The 23,908-nt window shown below is 38.2% G+C and overlaps 1 protein-coding gene across 12 annotated transcripts in view; it reads right to left on the bottom strand.

Annotated features, from left to right (window-relative positions):
• Window positions 1-23,908, bottom strand: part of Nt5b (5' nucleotidase B) — a 171,366-nt gene that overhangs the window by 50,572 nt on the left and 96,886 nt on the right. Inside the window, exon 1 of one of the 12 annotated variants that reach the window (XM_067785343.1) lies at window positions 3,608-4,302. The exons of the other annotated variants lie outside the window; for them this stretch is intronic. Within the exon in view, the coding sequence (XP_067641444.1) occupies window positions 3,608-4,119 (512 nt within the window). The 5' untranslated portion in view covers window positions 4,120-4,302. Of the gene's footprint in view, window positions 1-3,607; window positions 4,303-23,908 lie in introns of those variants that run through there. 12 annotated transcript variants of the gene reach the window in all.

Here is a 23,908-nt window from a genome sequence, read left to right as displayed (position 1 = left end):
ACGCATACAAAGAGATCAAACTTGGCATTAATCGCATACTCCTTTGCGACTCATTTCGGATTCATGCTACACTAATAGCATTGTTGTAGGGTATATATAATGATGTATGTATGTGAACATTGGTCATGGCAGAACCACACTGGGGGTGTTTGCCAAATCACTTTCGAGGGGCCACTCGATTATAATTAATCCAGCCAATCTAAATATATTGTAACGAATTTAGGGAACCTCCACTTATTTTCATCTTCTACTAACGTTCCTAAATATTTGAATAAATAAGTCCAATATTCAATAAAGCAAAATGATCTTTATTAGACTACTTTGAAAGTACTTCACAATAACACTTATACTTCGCAACCAATAGCGTGCTTAAATCAAACTGATTACTGACTACTCAGCTTGTGCTGTTTTTATACTCTCTGCCCAAATGTCTAGACGTTTCCTCTTCTAGAATCCTTTGCCTGGTCACCAGCCATACGCGCGTGTATTTGTAGTGTGTAACCATATGCGTGTGTATATGTGAGGACTACGTCAGCTGATGATGGCATGTGTTTGTGAGTATCTCTCTGCTGCTTGTATGTATGTGTGTACATGATGATTAATGTGTTTATGTAGCTTGCTTTAAGGTTTTTGTTGTTGTGCATTTACTTAGTAACAGTGTAAACATCTTTGCTCACGATATGAGGGGATCCAGAATGTAAGCGTGAAGTTAGTGTAAGCGTAAGCGTAGTCTTTGGATGAAGAATGCTATGTGAGGGAATACAGAATGTAAGCGGAAGTCTAGTCACTACACTGTTTTGTTCTCGAATAGTTATCGATTGCAATCGATTATTTATCGAAGTTCTTTCTTATGGTATCGAGAAGTTGTCGATTTGCTAACGAAAGCTTAGCGATTATTTTTCGTAAATTAATAGAAACGTTATCACCAAGGTCTCGATTTACTATCGAAAAGTTATCGATTGGATATCGAAAAGTTTTCGAAAATTTATCGAAATGTTATCGCTTTCTTATCAAAAAGTTATCGAATTCATATCATATCGAAAAGTTGTCGATTTCTTTTCGGAGCATTATCAAAATGTTATCAAAAACTCATTGGTTTGTTATGAAACAGATACCGATAAAACTTTAATATAAAATCGTTGACACAACTATAGCCCGTCGATAAAAATCCGATAAGAAACTATTGAGAAGCCGATGATTTGGCGATAACAAACCCATTGGTTAGGTTGATCTGGCCGATCTATTTAGGCCTCACATAGATTGAATATGTCCATATTTATCGTGAAGTTATCGATAGTTAAATAATAAGTCACAGAAGCGGACGAAGTTCTTTTAGCCCGTAATTATTTGGTTAAGGTGAGCGTTAAATAAATTCATAACTTAGGCCGAGCTTGTCTTCCAATTTACATCGTCCTAGTTTTTAATTTTTTCAACACAATGCTTTTGCTAAAAAGCTTTTTATGGCAGCTACACGTTTGGAGTGTTTGCTAAAGAGGAGACTCCGCTTAGAAAATTTAGGAACTTCGGCGTATCTCCCTATCCCGATTCTTTCCAGGGATCGCTTACATTTTAACAGATCTAAGAAAAGGCGAGACCAAGAAAAGGCAATAGTTGCACATGATCGACCAAGCGGGAAAGTCATGGACTTAAGCGCGATGATGTAAAGTGGTAGTTCTTACAACCTTAGACTACCAAGGTTACTCCTATCACTGAATCTTTGTACTGAATTATAAACAAATAAATGAAATGAATGAATGAATGAAAAGAGCGAAGTGTAGACTCGTGATGAGTTTTCTGACTGGACACTGCCTTCTGGCGGCGCATGCCTTTAAACAAGGCTTGGTCTATTATGTAGGAAGTGCGGGTTGGAAGAGGAAGCGGTCAATTACGTTTTGTGATCAGGCTTAGTGTAAATTGGAGTGAACTCGGTGTGTAATAGGCAATTTAGATTTGTGGTTACATTAACCAGACCAAATGCAAAGAGAATAATTAAAATGTATTCAAACGCAGAAATGTTGTAGGTCAGGCACTACAAACATCAATATCTAATACACGGCATTCATTGTCCAGAAATTATTCACATAAATAAATTGGCATATGCTACGATTTATACATATGCTGATTGTGTATCTATTTATGTATGTACATTGGGTTGGGACAGTTTTGTGTGGAGCGAGGCTTTTCGATATTCCTATGCCCTAAGTTGAGTGAGCTCAAACAACCCCCAACAGTCCTCGACCTTACTAAGCAATCGAAGTTTTCCTAGTCCTATCTCCCACATTCAGTTTACATAACACCTTGTTATTAATACACCTCCTGTGACGATAGTCTAAATTAAGGAATCTCCGCATAATTTAGATCACCGACGACGACACCCAAGTACCTTTTTTTAAAGAACACTCAGGGTATTCATCGCCCGGTCATCACCCTGTGGCGTAGCCCTTTGTCTGAGCCTTCGCTCCACTCTTTTTCACAGTGAAAGTTATGCCACTCATTAATCTGCCAATGAATTCCATCACAGTCGATTCAACACTAGTGCTAGTAGGGTCCTGTTAATGGTCAGTCATACGTAATAATTTGTATAGTTCCTAGCCACTGACTATTTACAGGGTGGGAGAAAACCTAGGAGGTGCATTGAAATATTTGTTAGCTTTCAACAAGGGCAAGGAGGATAAACTACTCTCTTACTGAGAGCTCTACAATGTGGAGTTAAGAGAGTCTATACTACCCGCGAGGATCAGGAAGTTTCTCCTAAGGGATACTGCTCCATTGCAGTACCTGAGAGATGTGGGTGGAGGCTGGGCTTGCGGCTTCGAGGAATGCCATTCATATATTTTATGGCAGGCCAACTTCGGCGGGACATTACCTCTTTTAACCCTAACAAATCTGCAAAGCTGAATGGCATAATTCCTGCTCGAATTCGTAGATCTTTGGGGGGTTTTGGCAGTGGGCTGCCAAGAATGTAAACTAACCCCACCATACAGTCACCTCAATTTCAAAGGCATGAACAAGAGTTGCTCTTTACATCAGGGGCAAGATTCCTCGAGTGCTGGTTTCGGCATCTCAATCCGCATAATGTATCAGCAGGTCTGCTTCCCATTCGGTTGTCAAACTGAAAGAAAGATATCTAGAAGATAAAGAATTTTGCTATTTTGCTTGACGTGGAAAAAGTCTTCAAGAGTGAATCTAAACGAAAAACGAAACTTTAACCATAACCTAATCCATTATAAACCTATCTCGTATTCTCTTCAATTTTATTTTAGGCGTGTGTTTCCTTTTTTCTTTTCATATTCCCCTTCCTCACGTTTTCTTTTTCTCATGTCCATTTTTCTTAGTTATTCGACTTGGCATTTGTTCACTCCCCGAGTCGTTCTCTGTCTATCGAACTGCGCTCATATAAAGTCGAACTTGCCATTTCTCGAACACGCCAAAATTTATCCACCCTTATGCACATTTATGTTAGTAAAATTGCATATATTACAAGCTATGTGCTTAACCGAATAAACCCACACACACACACATACATCCATACGTTAGGATCCCGTCACACATGGCCTATCGCACACAACCCCACACTCAACCTTTTACATACATAAGATTAACTCACTCATTTTGCGCCGCCGACGGCATTTGAAGTATAAAACAATCATCATCAAAACTTGAGTCCTGTGTTACATCACCGTCCTGGGATATTAAAATATCCAAACACCCACCACCCTCCTCATCTTCATCAGCTTCATCAAAACTATCGCTTTGTTGTGGTGGTTCAGCGGCGGTCCATGTGGCAAGAATGCCAACGGCGTCGACGAGGCCAACGTCACTTTCATCACTGTCTGATTCTGAGTTGTGGTTATGATTGTGGTTGTACTGGTGCATTTGATGTTGGTTTTGGTGCTGCAATTCATCATTGTAGACTTCTTGCAGTTCAGCTTCATCGCTACTTTCGTCTCCATCACTCAATGGCACCGCCTGTGATATATTAACATTTGTAGCAAATTGCTGCGTTGTTGCTGTCACTACTATTGGTATTGTTGTAGTTAATACAGTTAAAGGGATTTGATTGCATTGTTGTATTTTCATAGTCAATTTAATGTCCTTCACTTCATTGTGCGTTGCCATTTTATTGCCTCCTCCTCTTCTATTAATGTGCACTGTTCTGTAGCAACCCACGGCTATCTTTTGTGTCTATTTTGTGCAGTTGAGGTTTTGTCTTTGACAATTTGTAACAAAATTGTTGGTAGCGTAGTGGTCTAAGTAGTTCCTGATGGGCGGTTATTGTTATAATGCAAATCAGTGTTAGAAGCGGGAATGCACACCGTGGCGTATGAGTAACGTTAACTTTTGCATATTCATTTGAGAATTAGTCCATTTCTCGCATTTCAAACGTTAGTTTTCAAATGCATTTGAAATAACTGTTGATAGCATTCTCAAGCTAAAAGGCACATTTTTAATATGGAATTTTTTTTTATTTTAAAATTGAGAATTTTTGCATTCTCAACTTTTTCTCAAACGAGAATAAAGCGGAACGAAATGGAATCCACTGTTGTGCCAATTTCGGTAAGCAAATTAATTATTTGCCTCACTTCACATTTAACTCGTTTAGATTTATGCATAATGTAGTACAATATCTATATATATATAAATCAAATTCTGTGTGTGTGTGTGAGTGTTCGCTATGGAAACGTATTTCCCACCCTTCAATCATCACCAAATTTTGGCTATAGGTTCCTTCGATCAACACGAATGTTTTAGGCTAAAAATAATTTCGATATATAAAAGGGGCGTGGCACCTGCCATGCAAATGTAATCGTTGGTACTGCATAACTCTGAAGCTCTACATGCCAGAACATTGAAATTCTGTAAGGAGTTATATGGAGTCAATCCCTAACACCACCAAGAAAATGTGACATTAGGAAAACAAGGGCGTGGCACCGTCCATGCAAATGGAATATATCATACTGCATATCTCTGGATGTAGTAATGGTAGGATAATGAAAATTGGTAAGGAGCTATATGACGTCAAGTCCTAACACCTCCAGTAAAATGTGGAATTTGGAAAAAAGGGGCGTGGCATCTTCCCTACAAATTGGATTTTTCAGAACTATGGCTGCTGTACAAACTTAGGTTATTTAAACACCTAAAGTTTGACTACATTGTTGAGTTTGGCTGTTATTCCTTTTGGACGTTTAGTAATCTGCCGCCGTTAAAGAAATTTGTTAACTTCAGTCTATCTACATCTTCTATAAAAATCAAGTTCTGTGTGTGTGTGTTCTCTGTGGAAACGTATTTTCCACACTTCAATCATCACCAAATTTTGGCTATAGGTTCCTTCGATCAAGACGAAGGTTTTTCATATTTCAGAATTAAGAATTTTAAATAAACATTTTTTTTTGGCTATGCGAACGAGCAATCTTAGCTCCCAAAAATGATCATGTTAACAAAATCAATGATCGCATACAAAACTGGTGAAGTGACGAAATATAAATCGATCAACACAGTTACAGATGAAGATCAAATTGTGAATTATCCAATTGAATTTCTAAACTCTTTAGAACCACCTGGAATGCCTGCGCATATATTAACTTTGAAAATTCTCACCAATCATGCTTCTTCGGAATGTAGACCCACCAAAAGTGTGCAATGGAACCAGACTTTGCGTTAAGAAATATTAATGCCGAATGTAATCGAAGCAACAATCATCCGCGGTAAAAGCAAAGGTGAAGATGTGCTCACCACGGATCCCAATGCTTCCTACAGATTTGCCATTCAATTTTAAGCTCTTACAGTTTCCTGTACGCTACACAAAAAAAAAAAAAAAAAAAAGCAACATTCATTGGATCTCGGGCGTTACAACGTACTCCGGGTAGAGCTAGTCACTTAATAGTGAGTGAAGTTGGACATAAAGTGAAAAAATAAGGAAGTTTTTATACATTTTAAATAAATGCTTCCTTAGTTTTTCACTTTATGTCCAACTTCACTCAATAAAATCGCTTGTTTACATTTCCAGCTAAAGTATGCAAATTAGGGATCGACGAATTATCAACGGCACTATTGACGACACTATCGATAGCATTGATGTAAAATAAGCATGTTCTACAATGTTTTATTTTATTTTTGGGTTTCATGAACACTTATTATGTACTTTAAATTTTAGAAACATTTGCGCAAAAAGTACTCACATAATTATTCACGAAAATATTCCATGATATCGATGGTTTTCAACCAGAATGGAACGAAATGCAAGTATATATCAAACCATTCTCAAGTTGAAGAACAACGTTTGAGAAAAAGTTGAGAGAATATATAGTTTCAAATGATTAATAATGCTGAATATCAAACTGAGAGTTAATGTTTTGTCAAACATTTGAGAGAAAAAGTTTTCAAGTATGTCTCAAATTATTTGCAAATTGAAGATCAACGTTTGAGAAAAAGTCGAGAAAATATTTTGTGTCAAATGATAAATAATGTTGAATACCAAACTGAGAATCAATGTTTTCAGTGTTTGTTGTATATGTATGAGTGTACATAAGTCCAGCAGCGGACAACATTTTTTTTTCCAAATTTCATCAATTAAATTTTTTTTATTTTCTCAAGAAAATTTAACGAAAATTTCGAACTTTTTAGTTCAAGAAAGTACAAGTTATGGGACTGTCAAAATCGCATTAATTTTTGACAAAGCAAAGGAAAGGGATGGGATAGTAAGGAAGAAAAGGAAAGGTAAGGAAAACAGAAAACGAAGGGAGAGGAAAAGAATGACTGTAAGTCGAAACCGAAGCCAGTGCCGTAGCGGAAGGCGTGCTATCAATTTGTTATCAGAACTTTAACAGTTTGTTATCGATGAGTTATCGATTATAGGAGTGTTATCGATGCGATATAGACAAGTTATCGATTTGCTCTCGAAGTGCTATAAATAATCGATAACAAAAGTTATCAATGAGTAACTTATTTTTTATAGACGAGCTATCGGGTTGTTTTCGAAAATTTATCGATTTTTTATTGAAGATTATCGATATATTATCAAAAAGTTGTCGATTGTTTTTCGAAAAGGCATCGATATGCAACCAAAAAGTAATCAAAAAGTTATCGATATTTTATCAAAAAAAAACGATTTACCACTGATTTTTTATGGAAAAATAATAGATAAGTTATCGATTTCCGACTGTCAATTTGTTACGCGTTAGGTTTAAGATTTTTTCTGCAAATATTTTTAATTATAAGGGAGAAGGCTTGATGCGACATATCTAGCTGGTTCATCCACTTTTTCATTCCCATCTAATCCTATTCTATTCTCGTTTGGTTTCGAATAGCTCGGAGTGGTCCTTTCTCAATACTGACGTAGCTGGTGGCGTTGCTCAACGTCATCTGGCAGAGCGCTATTAACTTTGCAGGAAACTTGAATTCAGACATAGATATATAGCAGCATACAGGCAACTTCCGTCGAGCGGTCAAATGCTGCTTTAAAGTCGCCAAAAAGATGGCGAGTATCGATTCTCTTATCGTAAGTCTTCTTCATGATCTGGCGTATCGTGAAGATCTGGTCGATAATAGATTTACCAGATCTGAAGCTACACTAACAAGGTGCAATCAATTTGTTGACTATGGGTTTCAGTAACCTTATACGCGATATTCAGCAGGCTGATTCCATGGTGTGATTGGCGCGGTTTGCGGGATTGTGGTCAGAGTACACTTAAGTTCCAAGCTGAAGGAATGCGCTCACTCGAACATAGTTTGCATAGGAGTTGATGCATGCTCTTTACCAACACTTCGCCTCCTTGTTTTAATAGCTCTATTTATTAAATTAATTTCATACAAACTAGAAGGGCAGCAAAATTCAGCTCCTGTTGTCCTGGGTAACTTATAAAACAAAAAGAGAAAAGCAAACCACGTTCTCTGTAACAGTTCACGCTTGGCTGTAGCAAAAAAATTTAGATCTTCTAAATCGACTTTTCTTATTTGATACTATTAAAGCTTAGCCCTAACAATTCTTAAGTCGATGTAAATTTATCTGTTTATGAGCGCATCCTCTTGTTAATAAATTCCGTTTACTTGTTGTAATACTTTTGAAATCCAAAACAGATTTCATCTTTATCGTTTTCTCTTGCAAAATGCAAATTACGCCATTATTCTTTCATTCGTTCAGTTAATACAAAATCGCATTATTGTCCTGCCTACCGAGGTCCTGTCCACCATGTAAGATACACAAAACCGCCTACGCTATTATGCAATGTTAATATGGTAATAAGGTTACAACAACTACATAAGTAAGTAAAAGTAATAAACAAAACATTATTTTACATTATCAACAAAAGTATCTCGAATTGCTTGCTTATAGTAAATTTTGTCTTTGTATGGTGGTCAAGAGCAAGTGCCACGTTTCTTCCACTCTTTTTTTCTTTGAGAACAACACATTTAAGCTTGCAACTGAAGCTCATTATCATTAACACGCTTCTTTTTGTAGTTGTAATTTTTTACTTTTTTAGTTGCAGTTAAGATTGTGTAGAACCAGCCTTGACATTCTATAGCTCATTCAAAATAAAGAAAAAGAAAAAATAAAATATATAACAACACCATTAACGACAACAAACTGCATTGATAATAAAAAAAGCGATTGTTGTTTTGTCATTCGTTTGCATTTATCGCTGCCAGCGACAGAGAAAAGTCACTAAAAGTTTAAATTGCTGATTGGTCTTTAGGGGGATTTGTAACAATTTATATTTGCTATAAAGCTGGAATGTAACAATGTCAGCTGTTCCTAATAATCATCAGTAACATGTACAAGAATCTTATTTATTTGAATGTTTGTATGAAATTTGGCTAATAGCCTGGAAGATAGTTCGAGATCATTCCGGTATAGTTTTCAGTATTTTTTTAAGAAAATTTCTTTGAATATTTTTGGTGATTAGGTTAGGTTAGGTTTGGAATAGTTTCGAAATTGTTTTTGGACTATAAAGGGTTATTTCGGGATCAAGTTGGGACTATTGCGGGATTGTTTTAAGGATTGTTTCGGGGTAATTTCGAAATTGTTTGGAGATTTTATTAAGGATTATTTTGGAACTACTTCGGGACCATGCCTCCGAATTATTTTAAGGATGACGATTGTGACTATTTCGTGACAGTTTTAAGAATCACTTGGAATCACATTCGGGATCATTTCCAAACTATTTGGTGCTATTTCAACGTATATTTTTGGGATTGCTTTCTAGTTTTGAAATGATTTCAAACATTTTTTTTGGTCTATTTCGTGACTATTTCGGGATCAAGCTAAACATTTTTTTTTAACAAATGTTTCGGGATAATTTCGAAACTATTTGGAGATTGTATTAAGTATTATTTTTGGAGTATTTGTCGATTATTTCGGGACCATGTCTCCTGAACAATTAAAAGGATGGTTGTGACTATTTCGGAAGAGTTTTAAAGATCGTTTGGAATCGGCATTTTCGTATAACTCATATCTAAAGGATCGTTTCGGGACTATTAAAAATTGTTTAAAAATTATTTCGGTACTACTTCAGGAATAGTTTAAGGACTGCTTCGGAATCCTCAACTATCACTGGACAGTTTCGGAATTGTGCTTGTTTCGAAATTATTTCAAAACTATTGAGGGATTGTATGAAGTATTAGAATCGGTATTCGAGAAAATTTCCAAAGCATATGGGCTGGTTAAGGGTTATTTCGGGAATATTTGGGGACTATTTCTACACCATGCAAGATCACTAAAAAATGGTATTTTTGTAGGACTCATTTCTAGAGTATCATTTCGGGACCATTTGAAGTCTCCGATTACAACCTTAGCAACTTATAATGGTCTAATATAAGCGGTGGCCTTGGGCTCTACCCAAAATCTATTAACACTTTTGCTGAAACATAATTGATTGACGATCTTTCAAGATGTGACCTTAGTCAAGTCTTGTTTCGAATAATACGTTTCATAGAATTTTGGACCTTATCTTTTTAAGCGATGTAAATTTTTCCATCCAGGAGTGCCTCGACCTTTTGTCTACTCCTGGTCTACACCATGTACCGCTTGTTCTTCATTTGAAGTTTTACGAGTTTAATACTTATTGTGAGCACTCTTTTTCAAACTTTTGCTGCAAAAATTACGATGTCGATGTTGTCAATACGGCAATTGATACTATTGATTGGGATACGTTATTTACTGGGGTTGAAGTCTCAGGTTGTTTTGATATGTTTAAGAATAATTTAAGCACTATCTGTAGTGACAATATCCCGAGAGCCAAAAAACTGGCTTACAAAATTCCTTGGTTTACTAAGGATTTGAAAAAACTTAAGAATTTAATGAACAAGTGTTATAAAAAAATTAAAAAATCAAACTTGCCTTTTCATAAAGAAAAGTGTTTGCAGTACTTAAAAGAGTTTAAGTCATTAAACAAGGATTTGAAGAAGAAATATGTGCGTAACTTTGAGGCAGATATAAAATTGAATCCCAAAGCTTTCTGGCGTTAAGTTAAGTCTATAAAATCTTGTTCGAGTATTCCCTCTGTTGTGTTCTTCAATGATAAGCAAGCAGACTCCCCATCAGGTGCTGCGAATCTTTTCGCTGATTTTTTTAGTTCAAATTTTGACCCAGACTCGGACGTGAGTAATAATTGGCTTCTTCTTGCTGATTCTACGTTAAATTTTGGTGGTATCAAGCTCACTTTAGATGAAAGGGGGATTCAGCAAGTCAGCAAGTAAAATTGTCATCACTGACTGATGTTGATGGCTTGTCCTCTCTCCTTTTCAAAAACAGTTCTGCCATCGCCTACCCTTATGGCCGCTTTTTAATAAATCCATCCCGCAAGGGGAGTTCATTGATGCATGGAAAATTACGTTTATCACTCCCATTTTCAAAACTGGCAATAAAAACAATATTGCTAATTACAGACCGATATCTAAATTATCTACTGTCTCAAAAATTTTCGAACGTATTGCAAAAGAAAAAATCATTTCCTCAATAAATCGTCTAATCTATATAGATCAGCATGGTTTCATGTCGGGAAGATCAACCGTGTCTAACTTGGTAGTGTTTTCAGAATACTGCATCGACGCTTTTACTAATCGGGCCCAAATAGATACCGTGTATACTGACTTTTCGAAAGCCTTCGATAAAGTTAATCATCGTAGCTTATTTGCCCCTCCGACTCAATTAAACTTCAGAAGGACTTAGATAATGTAGTTACTTGGTGCAAAAATAATAAACTTGCGTTAAATATTAAAAAATGCTATCATGTCTCATATTCTTAATCCCGTTTACTCATTCCTACTTCCTACCAAATTGGGGGCGCAAAACTAAGCACTATTTCCGAGGTCACTGATCTTGGGGTGATGATTGATTCCAATTTTTCTTCTCATAGTCATTTAAACTTTACAATAGCTATGGCTTACTCGATGTTAGCTTTTGTTCGAGGATTTAGTTCTGATTTCACTGACCCATATACTTTCAAATCACTTTAAGCTACTCTGGTACGTTCGAGATTGGAATATGCCGTATTTATTTGGTGGCCGTTTTATGCTTGTCACTTATCGTCTTGGAAGAATTCAAAAAGTATTTATTAAGTACGCCCTACGTCCCCTTCATTTTGATCTTCCTTTTCCTTCTTTTGAATCCAGATGTTTTCTTATCAATCTTAAGACTTTGAACTGCAGGAGAACTTTTCTCTTTCTAATATTTATTTTTAATTTACGTAGGGCGGTTGATTGTCCCTACCTTTTAGAACGTATTTTCTTTGCTATTCCACATATATGCTTAAGAAATAATGCATACTTGTTTGTGGGATTGGCAAGAACTATGCTGCAAATGCTCCTCTTTCCAGAGCTCTTACAGAGTTTAACTTGCTCTAAAATTCTTCAGTTTTGGATTTCTCCTACTCTGAAAATACTTTTAAATTGTTACTTAATCAAATGTTAAATTAGTGCGTTAAGTCTTTATATATGTCAATAGTCTGTAAGAAATGTAACAATTTCAAGATGAGTAAATAAATAAAAAAAATTGTTTAATTGTTTCGGTCTTATTTCAGAGCTGCCTCGGGATTGTTTTCGAACTGTGTCCGGATTATTTCAGAATTGTTTTCCTATTGGAACCGTTATTTATTGTGGAAGTGTATGCACAGCCCTTCGGAAAAAGATTTTCAGAAATTAATGCGAGTTTTGAGAGACCTATAATTTGTACTTTGTTATACTTAAACTGACTGGGCTACGAAACTGCACGCTTAAAAGTATTCTGAGAGATCTCAAAAGATTTCGTAGCATTTTCCCGAATTTTTGAATATTTCCTGACATCGGTTTGTATAGTACAAAATAAAAAAAAGAGGAGTTTTATTCATGAAATTTAATACAAATTGCCACTCCTCACTCAAAATCTGAATCAACAGCTTTTAAAAGTAAATGTTACCCCAGCGGGTCAGGGGATCAGAATATACCCGCGGTAGGTATGCCTGTCGTAAGAGGCGACTAAAATACCAGATTCAAGGGGCTGCGTAGCGCAACCCTTCAGGTTGCCAGCGCAATATATAGCTTCTCCAAACCTGACCTATCCGCGGCGAATCCTGTTTCACTAACAGACGAGGCTCTGGCGACCCAAGCTCCTCATGGAACTTGGGGGTGGGGAGGGAGGGAATGGCCTGAAGGTTTAATGTGACCACATAAATCGTTCCCGAGATGGTGGGGCTAGCACCTTAATGGTGCTGTGGTACCGGAGAGTACCGGATCGGTATCCGGCAAAGGACCATCACATCGATAACACTCCCCAAAGCCTTCGGGGAGCAACCTTTTCGCTACAACAACAACAACAACAACAAAAGCAAATCTTAGCAAATCTGTAACTTAAAATTGGTTTTACTTGCAAAAAATATTCAAATTTTGCTAAACACACAATTTTGTTTGGGTTGTCGAGCATCTCTCCGCATTGTACAATTAAATTTCTTCGTTTAGTGCACATTTTATTAGATTTTTTTACTGACACATTTAATGACATTCAATTTGTATTCCTGCATTTTGCATATAGACAAGTTCGTATGTTTACTTTTGTCTATGTCTATCAATATTCTTGGTGAGTAAACCAAATTTATTGTTTCTCTATTGCTGATGGCTCTAAGTAATATGTTTCAATAGCCAGCCAGCATTTCAAGATCAAACACCAATTTATTGCATTTGTGAAAAATGGCAAGAAAAAGTACAAAGGCGAAAGAATTATTTGTTTTATTTTACATTTTTGTTGCAATTTTTCTACACAATTTCTTTACGACTTGTCATTTCACTTTAATTTGATGCAATTTGATTGTGCTGACTTGCGTTGGAGCATTCCTTTTGTTTTGTTTTGTTTAATAAAATGTAAGCATTTTCAGTTAATTTATATCTGCATCTATTTATCATTGGCTTAGAAGAAAAAGCGGCTTTGTTGCGCGTGCGGACTGCATATTCGTTACTAAATCAAAGTACGCGGTAGTGTAAGGCTTCGTCAAGCATCCCACCAGAAAAATGGGAGCATACAGGTATACAAGGAGGTGTGACATAAGGCCAAAGCCACTACGTTAAGTCTTATGTCACCCCACCAATTAGAGGCATTGCGTCATGTTTCCCTCCGTCTGTTTCTTACCATCCATCACTACTTCTTTTCGTAAATTTGCTTTTGTTCTTCCCTTCAATTCTTCCTCTCAATTTCTATAACCCTCTTATTAGTTCTCCACCGCTCTTTCCATCTTAGCTCCATTTTCCATATTTTCTTTCAAGAAATTCCCCCTCTTTTTTCGTTTTCATACATATTTCTTAATTTTCCAATTCACGTCTGCTTATTCTCCGTACTACTTTTGTTTTTTTCAGCGTAATTTTCTTCATCTTCCCTTCGTCATTTCCTTTCCCTTTGCCTCCTTTGTGCTTTTCGGCTCCCTCCATTTCCATTTTTCCACTACCTCTCTCCTTTAAAGCACTCTCTTTCCATCCAATTCCTCTTCCATAACCTCCATCCTTAACATTGTAACCTTCTCTTTCTCTTCTTATTCTTCCCAATTTCCATTTACTCTCTTTCGTATTCGGTGACATATCCACTCCACCACCAATCCTCCTTTCTATTTGTCTTGCTAGTTTTCCATTTTTTCTTCTTTCACTCCTTTCCTACTTTATTTCATTTCTTCTTCTTTTTTTTCTTGCTCTCCCTTATCCGGTCTTCCTCGTTCTCTTTATACCTTCCAAAAATCTCTTTTTCTAACAGTAACGGTCACCCTCCCTATTCCTACCTTTCTGTTCTTTCCTTTCTTCCGGAAATTTCTTTTCCAATACTTCCATTTTTCCTACCTCATCTTCAACTTCTTCCCCCTTTCACCGCTACCTCATCTCTTACATTCCTTATATCTCTTTTTCATTTCTCCTTTTATTTTCTGCTCATCATCTTTTCCACATATAAGATGAATATATCAAGTAATCACCCTTGAAGACTTAACGCCTGTGTGTTCCAAACTAATGGGGTCCTTCGTCCTACAGTCCGTAAATTTAGCTTTCACGATACAATATCTTGCTAGGGGTTACGCTTGATTGGCCTCTAAGCTGCTCGAAAAAAGATAGACCAAGCTACTTGGCTGTCTTCTGATCGAAAAACATTGAAACATATCGATCACCTCATAATTGACGGCGAACATATATATCACCAGTGTCCTGGCTGTGCGCACAATACGAGGTAGAATTATCAACTCAGTCCACTACCTACACGTCTCTGTTCAGCTAAGAAAAGGCGCGTTGTAACACAAGGAAAAGGAAGTTTGCTGTCGGAAAGCGAAAAGAAGAGGGACAGTTGATGATTACTCCACTCGGCTCTCACACCTGCTCAGTGAGAACAATATTAGACCTGAAGACGTAGCCGAGCAGCAAATATTTCACTCACTATGCACCGTCAGGTGGTCAACCAGTCCGGAAAAACAACTCGCACTATGTTAATATAGCGCCGCCATTGAAAAAAAGGACAATATTTATAGGGCCATAACGCTTCCAAGCGCAGCAATACGACGTGTCTGGGAGGGTTATAGCGAAGAATGAAAGGAAACGACGACTAATGGGAGCTGATAGGAACATCATCACAAAAAGTCATCCCATTTACCCCTATTTCACCACAGCTTTTGCCCACTGGGAGCACTAATAGAGATCAAATCTTCCTTTAAGCATCGCTTCCAACTCAGCTATGGCATCCACCTTTCTTTGCTTCCAATGTCACAGTTCTTTTTTCAGCATTAAATTGAAACAACCAAAACTTGTAAGTTAGGGGAGCCTGCTTACACGAACAAAACAGAGTAAGCGCTAACTAAAAGACCTTGGCGAATAATTATTGCTTTAATACGTGGTACCGTATGATAAATTGATGTAAGAAATCGATAAACGAAGAAGAAGGAGGAAGCTTTTGCAGCAAAATTTGCTGTACGGGTATCTACACTGCAAGGACGCGAGCCGGAGCATATACACACATACACCCAAGCAAATATAACTATAGAAACTGCGTAACAGAAATTTAATAAACCAAAGAATAAAGTGTAGCGAAATTTAAATGTAACGAAATTTTCGGACAAAGGAGATTGAAAAGAATATGGTCAAGTAATTTTTATTTTTTCCACGAAGCTTTTAGCATTTCACCAATTTCACTTTACGCTTCCTTTTAAACCCACACACACAAACACTGCTTTGTTGGTTAGTTTTTTTTTTTGTTTGGTCACGCACAAAATTTCACAGTCAAGGTCGTAGTAAAGGCCGGTAGCAAAATAAAACCGAAAAAATCATAAAGTTATGTAAACACGCACACCTCCAAACATTGTCCCTAAACAAATAATCACGAAATGCCCGTCTTCCACGTACGTCTGTTTATCATTTCGCTTCGTGTTAGACTAATATAGACACAGACGTTTTTGTGGCGCAAGTCTCTTAAATTTTTTCTAAGCTATACAATTTGGCATTTTCACAGATGAATTGAAAAGTTGTCCGCCTTTTCAAGTGGCTTAGATTATTAACAAACAAACATCAGACATAGTAGTGCAGGTGCCTACATATGAACATGTGCTGTGCCACATTGCAAGCATTAGGGTGTTCCATTTTCAGTTCATATTGTGACGATTTTACTGAAATTCCTCTTATTTGCAACATTCTGCTAACGTTCGAATCACTAAACTGTTGAATAAATAACTTCAATATTCGATAATGCAAAATGGTCTTTATTAGACTACTTTCAAAATTACACTTCTATTGGTCGACAGATAGCGTGCTTAAATCGAACTGATTGTCGTGCCTCTACTGTTGCCGCTTTTATACTGTCCGGTTTCCTCGCCGACATATTTCTTGGCGCTTCTATTTCCAGAATTTACTAGTTAGTTATAAGCTATAAATTTCTCAGCTATAACTACAGATGCACGGTTTTTATAGCTTCTCTCATAGCCCGTGCGTGTGTATATGTGAGTAATACTTGCACAATTATTGCATACTTTCGGGAGTATCTCAGATATATGCCTGCGGTTGTGCGTTGCTTCTCCGCTGCGTGTACGTACATATGTGTAGACATAATGATTAATTTGGTTATGTGCATACAAGTCACTGCTCAGTATCGGCTTAGAGATGAAAGTACCCCTTAGTGTTGCTAGTATTCGTCACAATATATTTTCTTAACCCAGACGCGCCAGCTGCTGGTCGTTTCGTGTCTCGTTGTTCGATTGTTCGGATAAAAGTGTTTATTTAATTTTTCCCGTCCTTACTTGTTTTTTTTTTTTATTTTTTGCCATATTTCTTTCTTTGTTTAAGTTTTAACTGGCCCTTAATTTCCAACGTCTCTTCTACCCTTCTTTCACATTTCCCGCTCTTTTTCTTCTCGCATTGCTGTCCGCGTTTTCTTAATTATACATCCAACCCGCTTCTCGGTTCCCTGTTTTATTCCCTCTGTTGTTGTTGTAGCGATAAGGACACTTCCGAAAGGCTTGCTGTGTGTTATCGATGTTGATGGCCCTTTGTCGGATGCAGATTCCGGTTAGAAGCACCATTAAGGCACCAGCCCGACATCTCGGGAACGATTTAGTATGACCACATGAAACCTTTAAGGCCATACCGCCCTCCCACTCCCTAGATCCATGAGGAACTTGGGGTCGCCAGAGCCGAGGCTCTTAAATTAACAGGATTCACCACGGGTAGGTGAGGTTGGAAATTGGGTTGGATATGCTATATTTTGCGCTGGCAACACTTTGAAAGGGTGTCGCTACATAACCACTTGAACTTCTTATTCCCTCTCTTTCAGCTCTTTCACTTTCCTTCCCTCTCCTTTTACTTCCATCTTATCACGTTTCATTCCTTCACAGGCTTCCTTTTAATTTCCTTTCTCTTACTCTCCTTCTTTCCCTTTCTTCCTGTCGAACGTCTCTCTTTTAGTTTTTCCATCCTCCTTCCCATTCGATAAGGTGGGGATCTAAAGGGTTGTTAATCGGAAAACAAAGCTTTTTAGCTTCACAGCTTCTACAACCCAGTTTTTGACCTCACCTACTAGGCGTGAATTCTATTGCGAATGGATCATCCCAAAATTTAGCAGGCGAGGCAATGTTAATCCGAAGTTCCTCTCCTTCCCGAGCCCGACCGTGCCTCAATGTAAATAGTTATCCGAACGTGCTTTGTACTCTAATTGGGGATTAACTGTTTAAAGGATTATGACCGTCATACACTAAGTGAATTCAAATCGTTTTCCATCTGGTCGTTCCAGCGGAGTGGGGGCCTTCTTCTTCCTCTGCTTCCATAGGCGGATTACCAGAACGTACTGGATAGCTTTTCAAGAAAGGACCACTAACACCGTCAGTACTCCCCAAAACCGTCGGAAATGATGGGATTCCCAACTTATCAAATTTATGGATAGACTTTTGCTACTTTTTTTCTACACAGTCTAGTGGACGAACATATATACATATGTATCTTTGAAGTCTACCTTTATCTTTTGGACAACATACTAGACTAGACTCTTATGGTCACCATTTGTGCAATAAAAGTGAATATAATATAAATTAAGTGGGCTTTTTTATCAATAATGCTGTTGCCTCTCAAGGCTGTAAGAGGTGTTTTTGATACATTTAAGTATCAATAACCGGCTACTTAAACAATCTAATTAGATATATGTGCAAATTTATATATGAGCCCACTTGGTAAGTTAGGTTAGGTTGACCTAGCCGTTCCATGAGGACCTCCATAGTGTTACCAGAAGTTTGTTTTAACGACCAAACTGAAAACCCCTATCAAAAACCAGGACCTATGTTATAAAATAACTCCGTCCTCTTGGCAAATACCAGAAGCTTCCTAGGATGCAAGCCACTTGCTGCTTCTAGATCTGACAGCTGTATCACTCCTAATAGCTGGAGTTTTAGCCTGGCAAGCGCAGGGCAAGAGCATAGAACGTTCTCGATCGTTTCCTCCTCCAGCCTGCACTTCCTACATCTTCTTTCAGTGACCAAGCCTAATTTAAAGGCATGTGACGCCATAAGGCAGTTTCCAGTCAGAATGCCCGTCATGAGTATACAGTCCTCTCTTTTTAATGATAGAAGCAACTTTGTTAGTCTAAGGTTGTAAGACCAGCACATAATCTTCGACACTTTACATCTCCGCGCTAGAACCCACGCCTTTCCTGCTTGGTCAATCATGTGCACCTCTCGCCTTCGCTTAATTTCGCCCAGTCTAATTGGGACGTCTATAGAGCAAGCTTCAAGGGATGCTCCCTTTTAAGCTAGTTCCTCCACTTTTTCATTCCCTTCTATTCCCATATGCCTTGGGACCCAATCCCGATTCTATCCAGGGACTGCTTACACTCTAACACGCATTTAGATGCTGTGGTATGCGAGATTATTGCCTTAATTGCTGCTTGACTGTCAATATAAAAGTTAACACGATTGCAGCTTGGGATATTTTTTTCCAGGGTTTCTACTGCTTTGGTTACGGCTACTCTTTCTGCTTGGAAAACGCTACAGTAATCCGGCAGCCTTTAGGATCTGTTTATTTCCGGATCAGCACAGTATACCGCAGACCCTACTCCTTCCACTACTTTGGAACCATCTGTGTACACATGTCTCGCCTCGTCCGCCATTTGAGCACCCTTGCGCCAACCATCCACCTCTATTGTGGCCTTAAGATAGCCCTCGAAGCGCAGATAGGGAATCAGGTAGTCTGTTCGTCTTGTGATTGATGACGCTATACTACTATGGCCGTATGATCGGCGCTCAAGCTGCCTCGAGGCACCGAGCCTGGTTGCAGTTGTTAACGCTATGTTCTTTGCTACCAGGTCTACAGGTGGAATGTGCAGAATGGCATTCATTGCAGCTGTCGGAGTTGTTTTCAGGGCTCCCGTAATGCTAAGCATTGATAGTCTGCATGCCCCCTCTAAGTTTTTGAGGTAGGTTGCTTTTTGTGTGGCTTTCCACCAAACAAGAACTCCATAGTATAGGATAGGGTTTACAATCGCTGTAAAAACCCAAAGAGAAAGAGAGGGCGATAAGCCCCACGTACACCCCAGCATTCTTTTACATGCATAAAGTGCCGTTGAAGCCTTCTTCACCCTATCCTCCACGTTGAGCTTCCATGAGAGCTTACTGTCTAGGATGATTCCTAGATACTTTGTGCAAGGTTTCTCCTGTAGGGTCACCCCTCCTAACTTAGGCCTGCTCCAATTTGGGACCCTGTACCTCTTTGTAAACAAGACCATATCCGTCTTATCCGCGTTGACTTTCAGCTCGACATTTGATGCCCAGGTATGAATATCCCGAAGCGCCCGATCCATCAAAGAGCTAATCGTTGGAAGGCACTTTACACTTATGACAATTGCAACGTCATCCGCGTAAGCCGTAAGTTTTATGGGTCCCTCATCAAATCGCCTGAGCAGTTGGTTGATGACCAGCGTCCACAGCAGAGGTAATAGCACCCGTCCCTGCGGCGTTGCCCTGTTCACTGATTTCGTGGCCTCGTACAATCCCATTGTGATGTAATCTTCCTGCAATTTACCATGCAGCTGATCCATCTGGTTAAGGCTGGATGTACTTTAATGTAATTAAGACCATCCATAATCGCCCATTTAGAGACATTATTGAAAGCCCCGGCAAGGTCTAAGAAGACTCCTAGAGCATATTCCTTATATTCCAGGGCTTTCTCTACGCTTATTACCACCCTATGCAATGCGGTGTCTACCGACTTGCCTTTGGTGTACACATGTTGTGTTGTGGAGACCAGCCCACTTAGTAAATGTTATTAAAATGAAAAAAACGGGGAGATACCAGATTTTTAACTGTCCGGGCAATCGAGTAAATTCACAGAAATTTTTTTTTTTAATTTTTGGAAACGGATCTTTGGGGAATCGTCAAAAATTATAAGATATTTAGAAAGTATAATCGAAACAGCTGTCGCTTTGTACGTAGCATCACGCCTGCTTCACCCCACTGAATAACATTCAGTTATATGTATATTCTGCTCTCAGAACGGTAAAAGGCAGGGTTTTTCACAACAAATGTCGGGAGTTGAACCAGGGTTCGACTTATCCTGAATAAAATCGTGTACGGTGCGATTTGCTTGAAATTTGGTATAGGGGTACTTCTGTGTTAAGCTCATTATTTGAGAAACTTTTCTTTCCGGGAAGTGGACCAGGTACTGACCTATCTTAATATTGTGGCGAATATTAGCAGTTTCGATATGTCACTATACTGCTAGTAAATAAATGCACAACAACTGCAAAGCAAGCAGCCACACATTCATGTAAACATCAAAGCTAAGTGCGAAGAAGAAAGAGGAATAGTCATACATCATGTAATCGATGACATTACTCACTGTTCGTGAAAATTCTAGACCATAGGAGAAATAGGCAAACGAGGCAACTGAAAGCACAAAATCAGCGCAAGCTGAGGAATAATCAGTCAGTTTGATTTTAGCACGGTAAAATTGAAGTACGCGAGTAATATAATTGTGAAGTACTACTACCAAAGTAGTGTACAATAAACCACATTTTGCTATACTGAATATTTGAGTTATTTATTTGAGAGACTAGAGATTCAGGCGATAATAGAAGGGAAAAATAATCAAGAATTTCCTGAAATTCGCTACAATATACGTATGTTTAAGACTCAGCTCCTGCTAAACTACTGAGCTGATTTTGATGAAATTGTGTGTGGGTGTTAAAAAAAATAGTTTATGGAGCGATTTGCTTCAAATATGGTACAGGCGTACTTCCTTGACTAGCTTATTATTTGGGAAACTTTTACTCCCGAAAATTGGACCAGAGGCGGGTCTATTCGAAACACTTTTACTAATAGAGAGATCTGCTGAATTCTAAGTACAGGGGTTCCTCCACGACAAGCTTAATATCTGTGGAACTTTCTTTTTAGCAAGAGGACCAAGGTTCGAGCAATTTGTTTGAAATTTATTATTTAGGCAGCCTTTCGAATAGCTTAATCTTATATATAAAAAATAATGCTGAATCATTTAGTAAATTTATAAATCAAGATTTGTAGAAGGGTTGTTAGTGGATTTCAGTTCCATATGTAAGCCCGTTTTTTAGATGCATATCAAAATATGGACCATTGTTCTATTGTGTTTTCGGAATATGGGTTTCAAATGGGATGTGTAAGTGTGTCTTTTAACAAGGGGCGGTGGTTAAGAAGACGAGGGGAATAGAAAAGATAGTTATACAAAAAGCTTTAGGTATAACAAGAGGAAAAGGAAAATAAGAGATAGGGGTGGAAATTGGAGAGAGGGAAAGCGAGGAAGGGAATAAGAATATAATAGAGAGAGTGTGAAGAAATAAATTGAGAGTATGAACGTAGTAAAAAGCAGATAAGAATGGAGAAAATGCGTAGGGAAAATAAAAAAGAGAGGAAGCAAGAGAAGGTAGGGAGATAAAGAAAAATAGAGGGAGGTTGAGGAAAGAAAAATCGAGAAAGTCAAAGGAAGAAGATATCAAGGAAAGACAAGAATCAAACTTGGAGATAGGAGGGAGGCAAGAATATACAAATTTTATATTTTTTGCAGAATATAAAACTATCTGTTTACTGGTAGAGTAGATACATCGCAGGGAGACATAATATCGGGCAGAACAAAGTCTGCTGGATACTCTAGTATTTAATAAAAGGCGATTAGATTGGTGCTATGAAGCACACTTCTGTTATCAGTTGACTAGTATCGCGTGGCCAGAAGCTGATTTTAATAATCTAATATATAAAATTCTTCTGTCACGGTTTTAGAGGCTGAACTCCTCCGAAGCGGCTGAACCGATTCTCATGAAATTTTGTTAGCATATTGGTTAGGTCTGAGAATCGGCCAACGTCTACCTTTTTTTCGCTACGTGTCTAGGGTCTTGAGATCAAAACGTGGACCCGGGTACCCCTAGAATGTGTTTATACAATATGGATATCAAATGAAAGCTGTTGATGAGTGCTATAGTACAGGATAATTTTCATACACCTGGGTGACTAGGGTCTCGAGATATAGCCCAAAACGTGGACCCGGGTACCCCTAGAATGTGTTTATACAATATGGATATCAAATGAAAGCTGTTGATGAGTGCTATAGTACAGGATAATTTTCATACAACTGGGAGACTAGGGTCTCGAGATGTAGCCCAAAACGTGGACCCGGGTACACCTAGAATGTGTTTGCACAATATGGATATCAAATGAAAGCTGTTGATGAGTGCTATAGTTCAGGATAATTTTCATACAACTGGGAGGCTAGGGTCTCGAGATATAGCCCAAAATGTGAACCCGGGTACCCCTAGAATGTGTTTATACAATATGGATATCATATGAAAGCTGTTGATGGGTGCTATAGTACAGGATAATTCTCATACAACTGGGAGGTTAGGGTCTCGACATATAGCCCAAATCGTGGACCCGGGTACCCCTAGAATGTGTTTATACAATATGGATATCAAATGAAAGCTGTTGATGAGTGCTATAGTACAGGATAATTTTCATACAACTGGGAGGCTAAGTTCTCGAGATATAGCCTAAAACGTGGACCCGGATACACGTAGAATGTGTTTTTACATTGTGGGTATCAAATTGAAGCTGTTGATGTATGCTTTAGTACAGAGTAAGTTTTACGCCGTTGGGTGACTACGGTCTCGAGATATAGACCAAAATATGGACCCGGATAGCCCTAAAATGTGTGTGTATTATGGATATCAAATGAAAGCTGTTGCCGAGAGCTCTAAAGTTCATTGTGATATTCGATTTAGTCGCATCAACGTGGCAAAACTGTTAAATATGCATGCGAAGCCGAAATAAAGACAAGAATTAATAATACCCACATACCTATTTACATACGTCCTATTCGATTTGCCTGAAATTTGGTATATAAATTTGTCTATATTAGTATTTACGATGCTTTTTCCGGGAAGTATACCAGAGACGGACTGGGCCTGGGATTAGGACTAGGACTGGGACTGAGACTGAGACTCGGAGTAGGACTGGAACGAAATACATACCACCCTCTGGGACTGGCAATAAGAGATGAAGAAGAAGGAGAAAAACTTGAGAGAAAAGAAAAGGAGAAGGAGACTGAGAAAGAGATAGAATGAGACGAAGATGGAGATGAAGCGAAAAAGACGGAGGGAGGAGTGAATAAAAAGATTAGGAAAAAGTGTAGAGGGGTAGGGCAGAGTTAGACGGAAAAAGTTTATTAAAATGTATGCAGATAGGCCAAATTAAGGGCAGAACAACGTCTGCCGGGTCTGCTAGTATTTTAATAAAATTTAAAGGGGTTATATATTGTGAGCGGCCATCTGGCGCCGAATTGGCAAAAGCTTTTGAAATCACGCGTTTCTGTATCATATTTAAATCTCTTAAGATCTCTGCCCGCAACTGGCAGTTATTAATTTTGTTTAATTGACATAAGTGCTAAGCACAAATGTATGCGCGAAAGTAGGAAAATACTAAAAGCT

This window comes from Eurosta solidaginis, chromosome 4 (assembly GCF_040869045.1).
Source record: "Eurosta solidaginis isolate ZX-2024a chromosome 4, ASM4086904v1, whole genome shotgun sequence".
NCBI classification, from domain to species: Eukaryota; Metazoa; Arthropoda; class Insecta; order Diptera; family Tephritidae; genus Eurosta; species Eurosta solidaginis.
The sequence above is the reverse complement of the archived record's forward strand: the minus strand, read 5'-3'. Positions and strand labels throughout refer to the sequence as shown.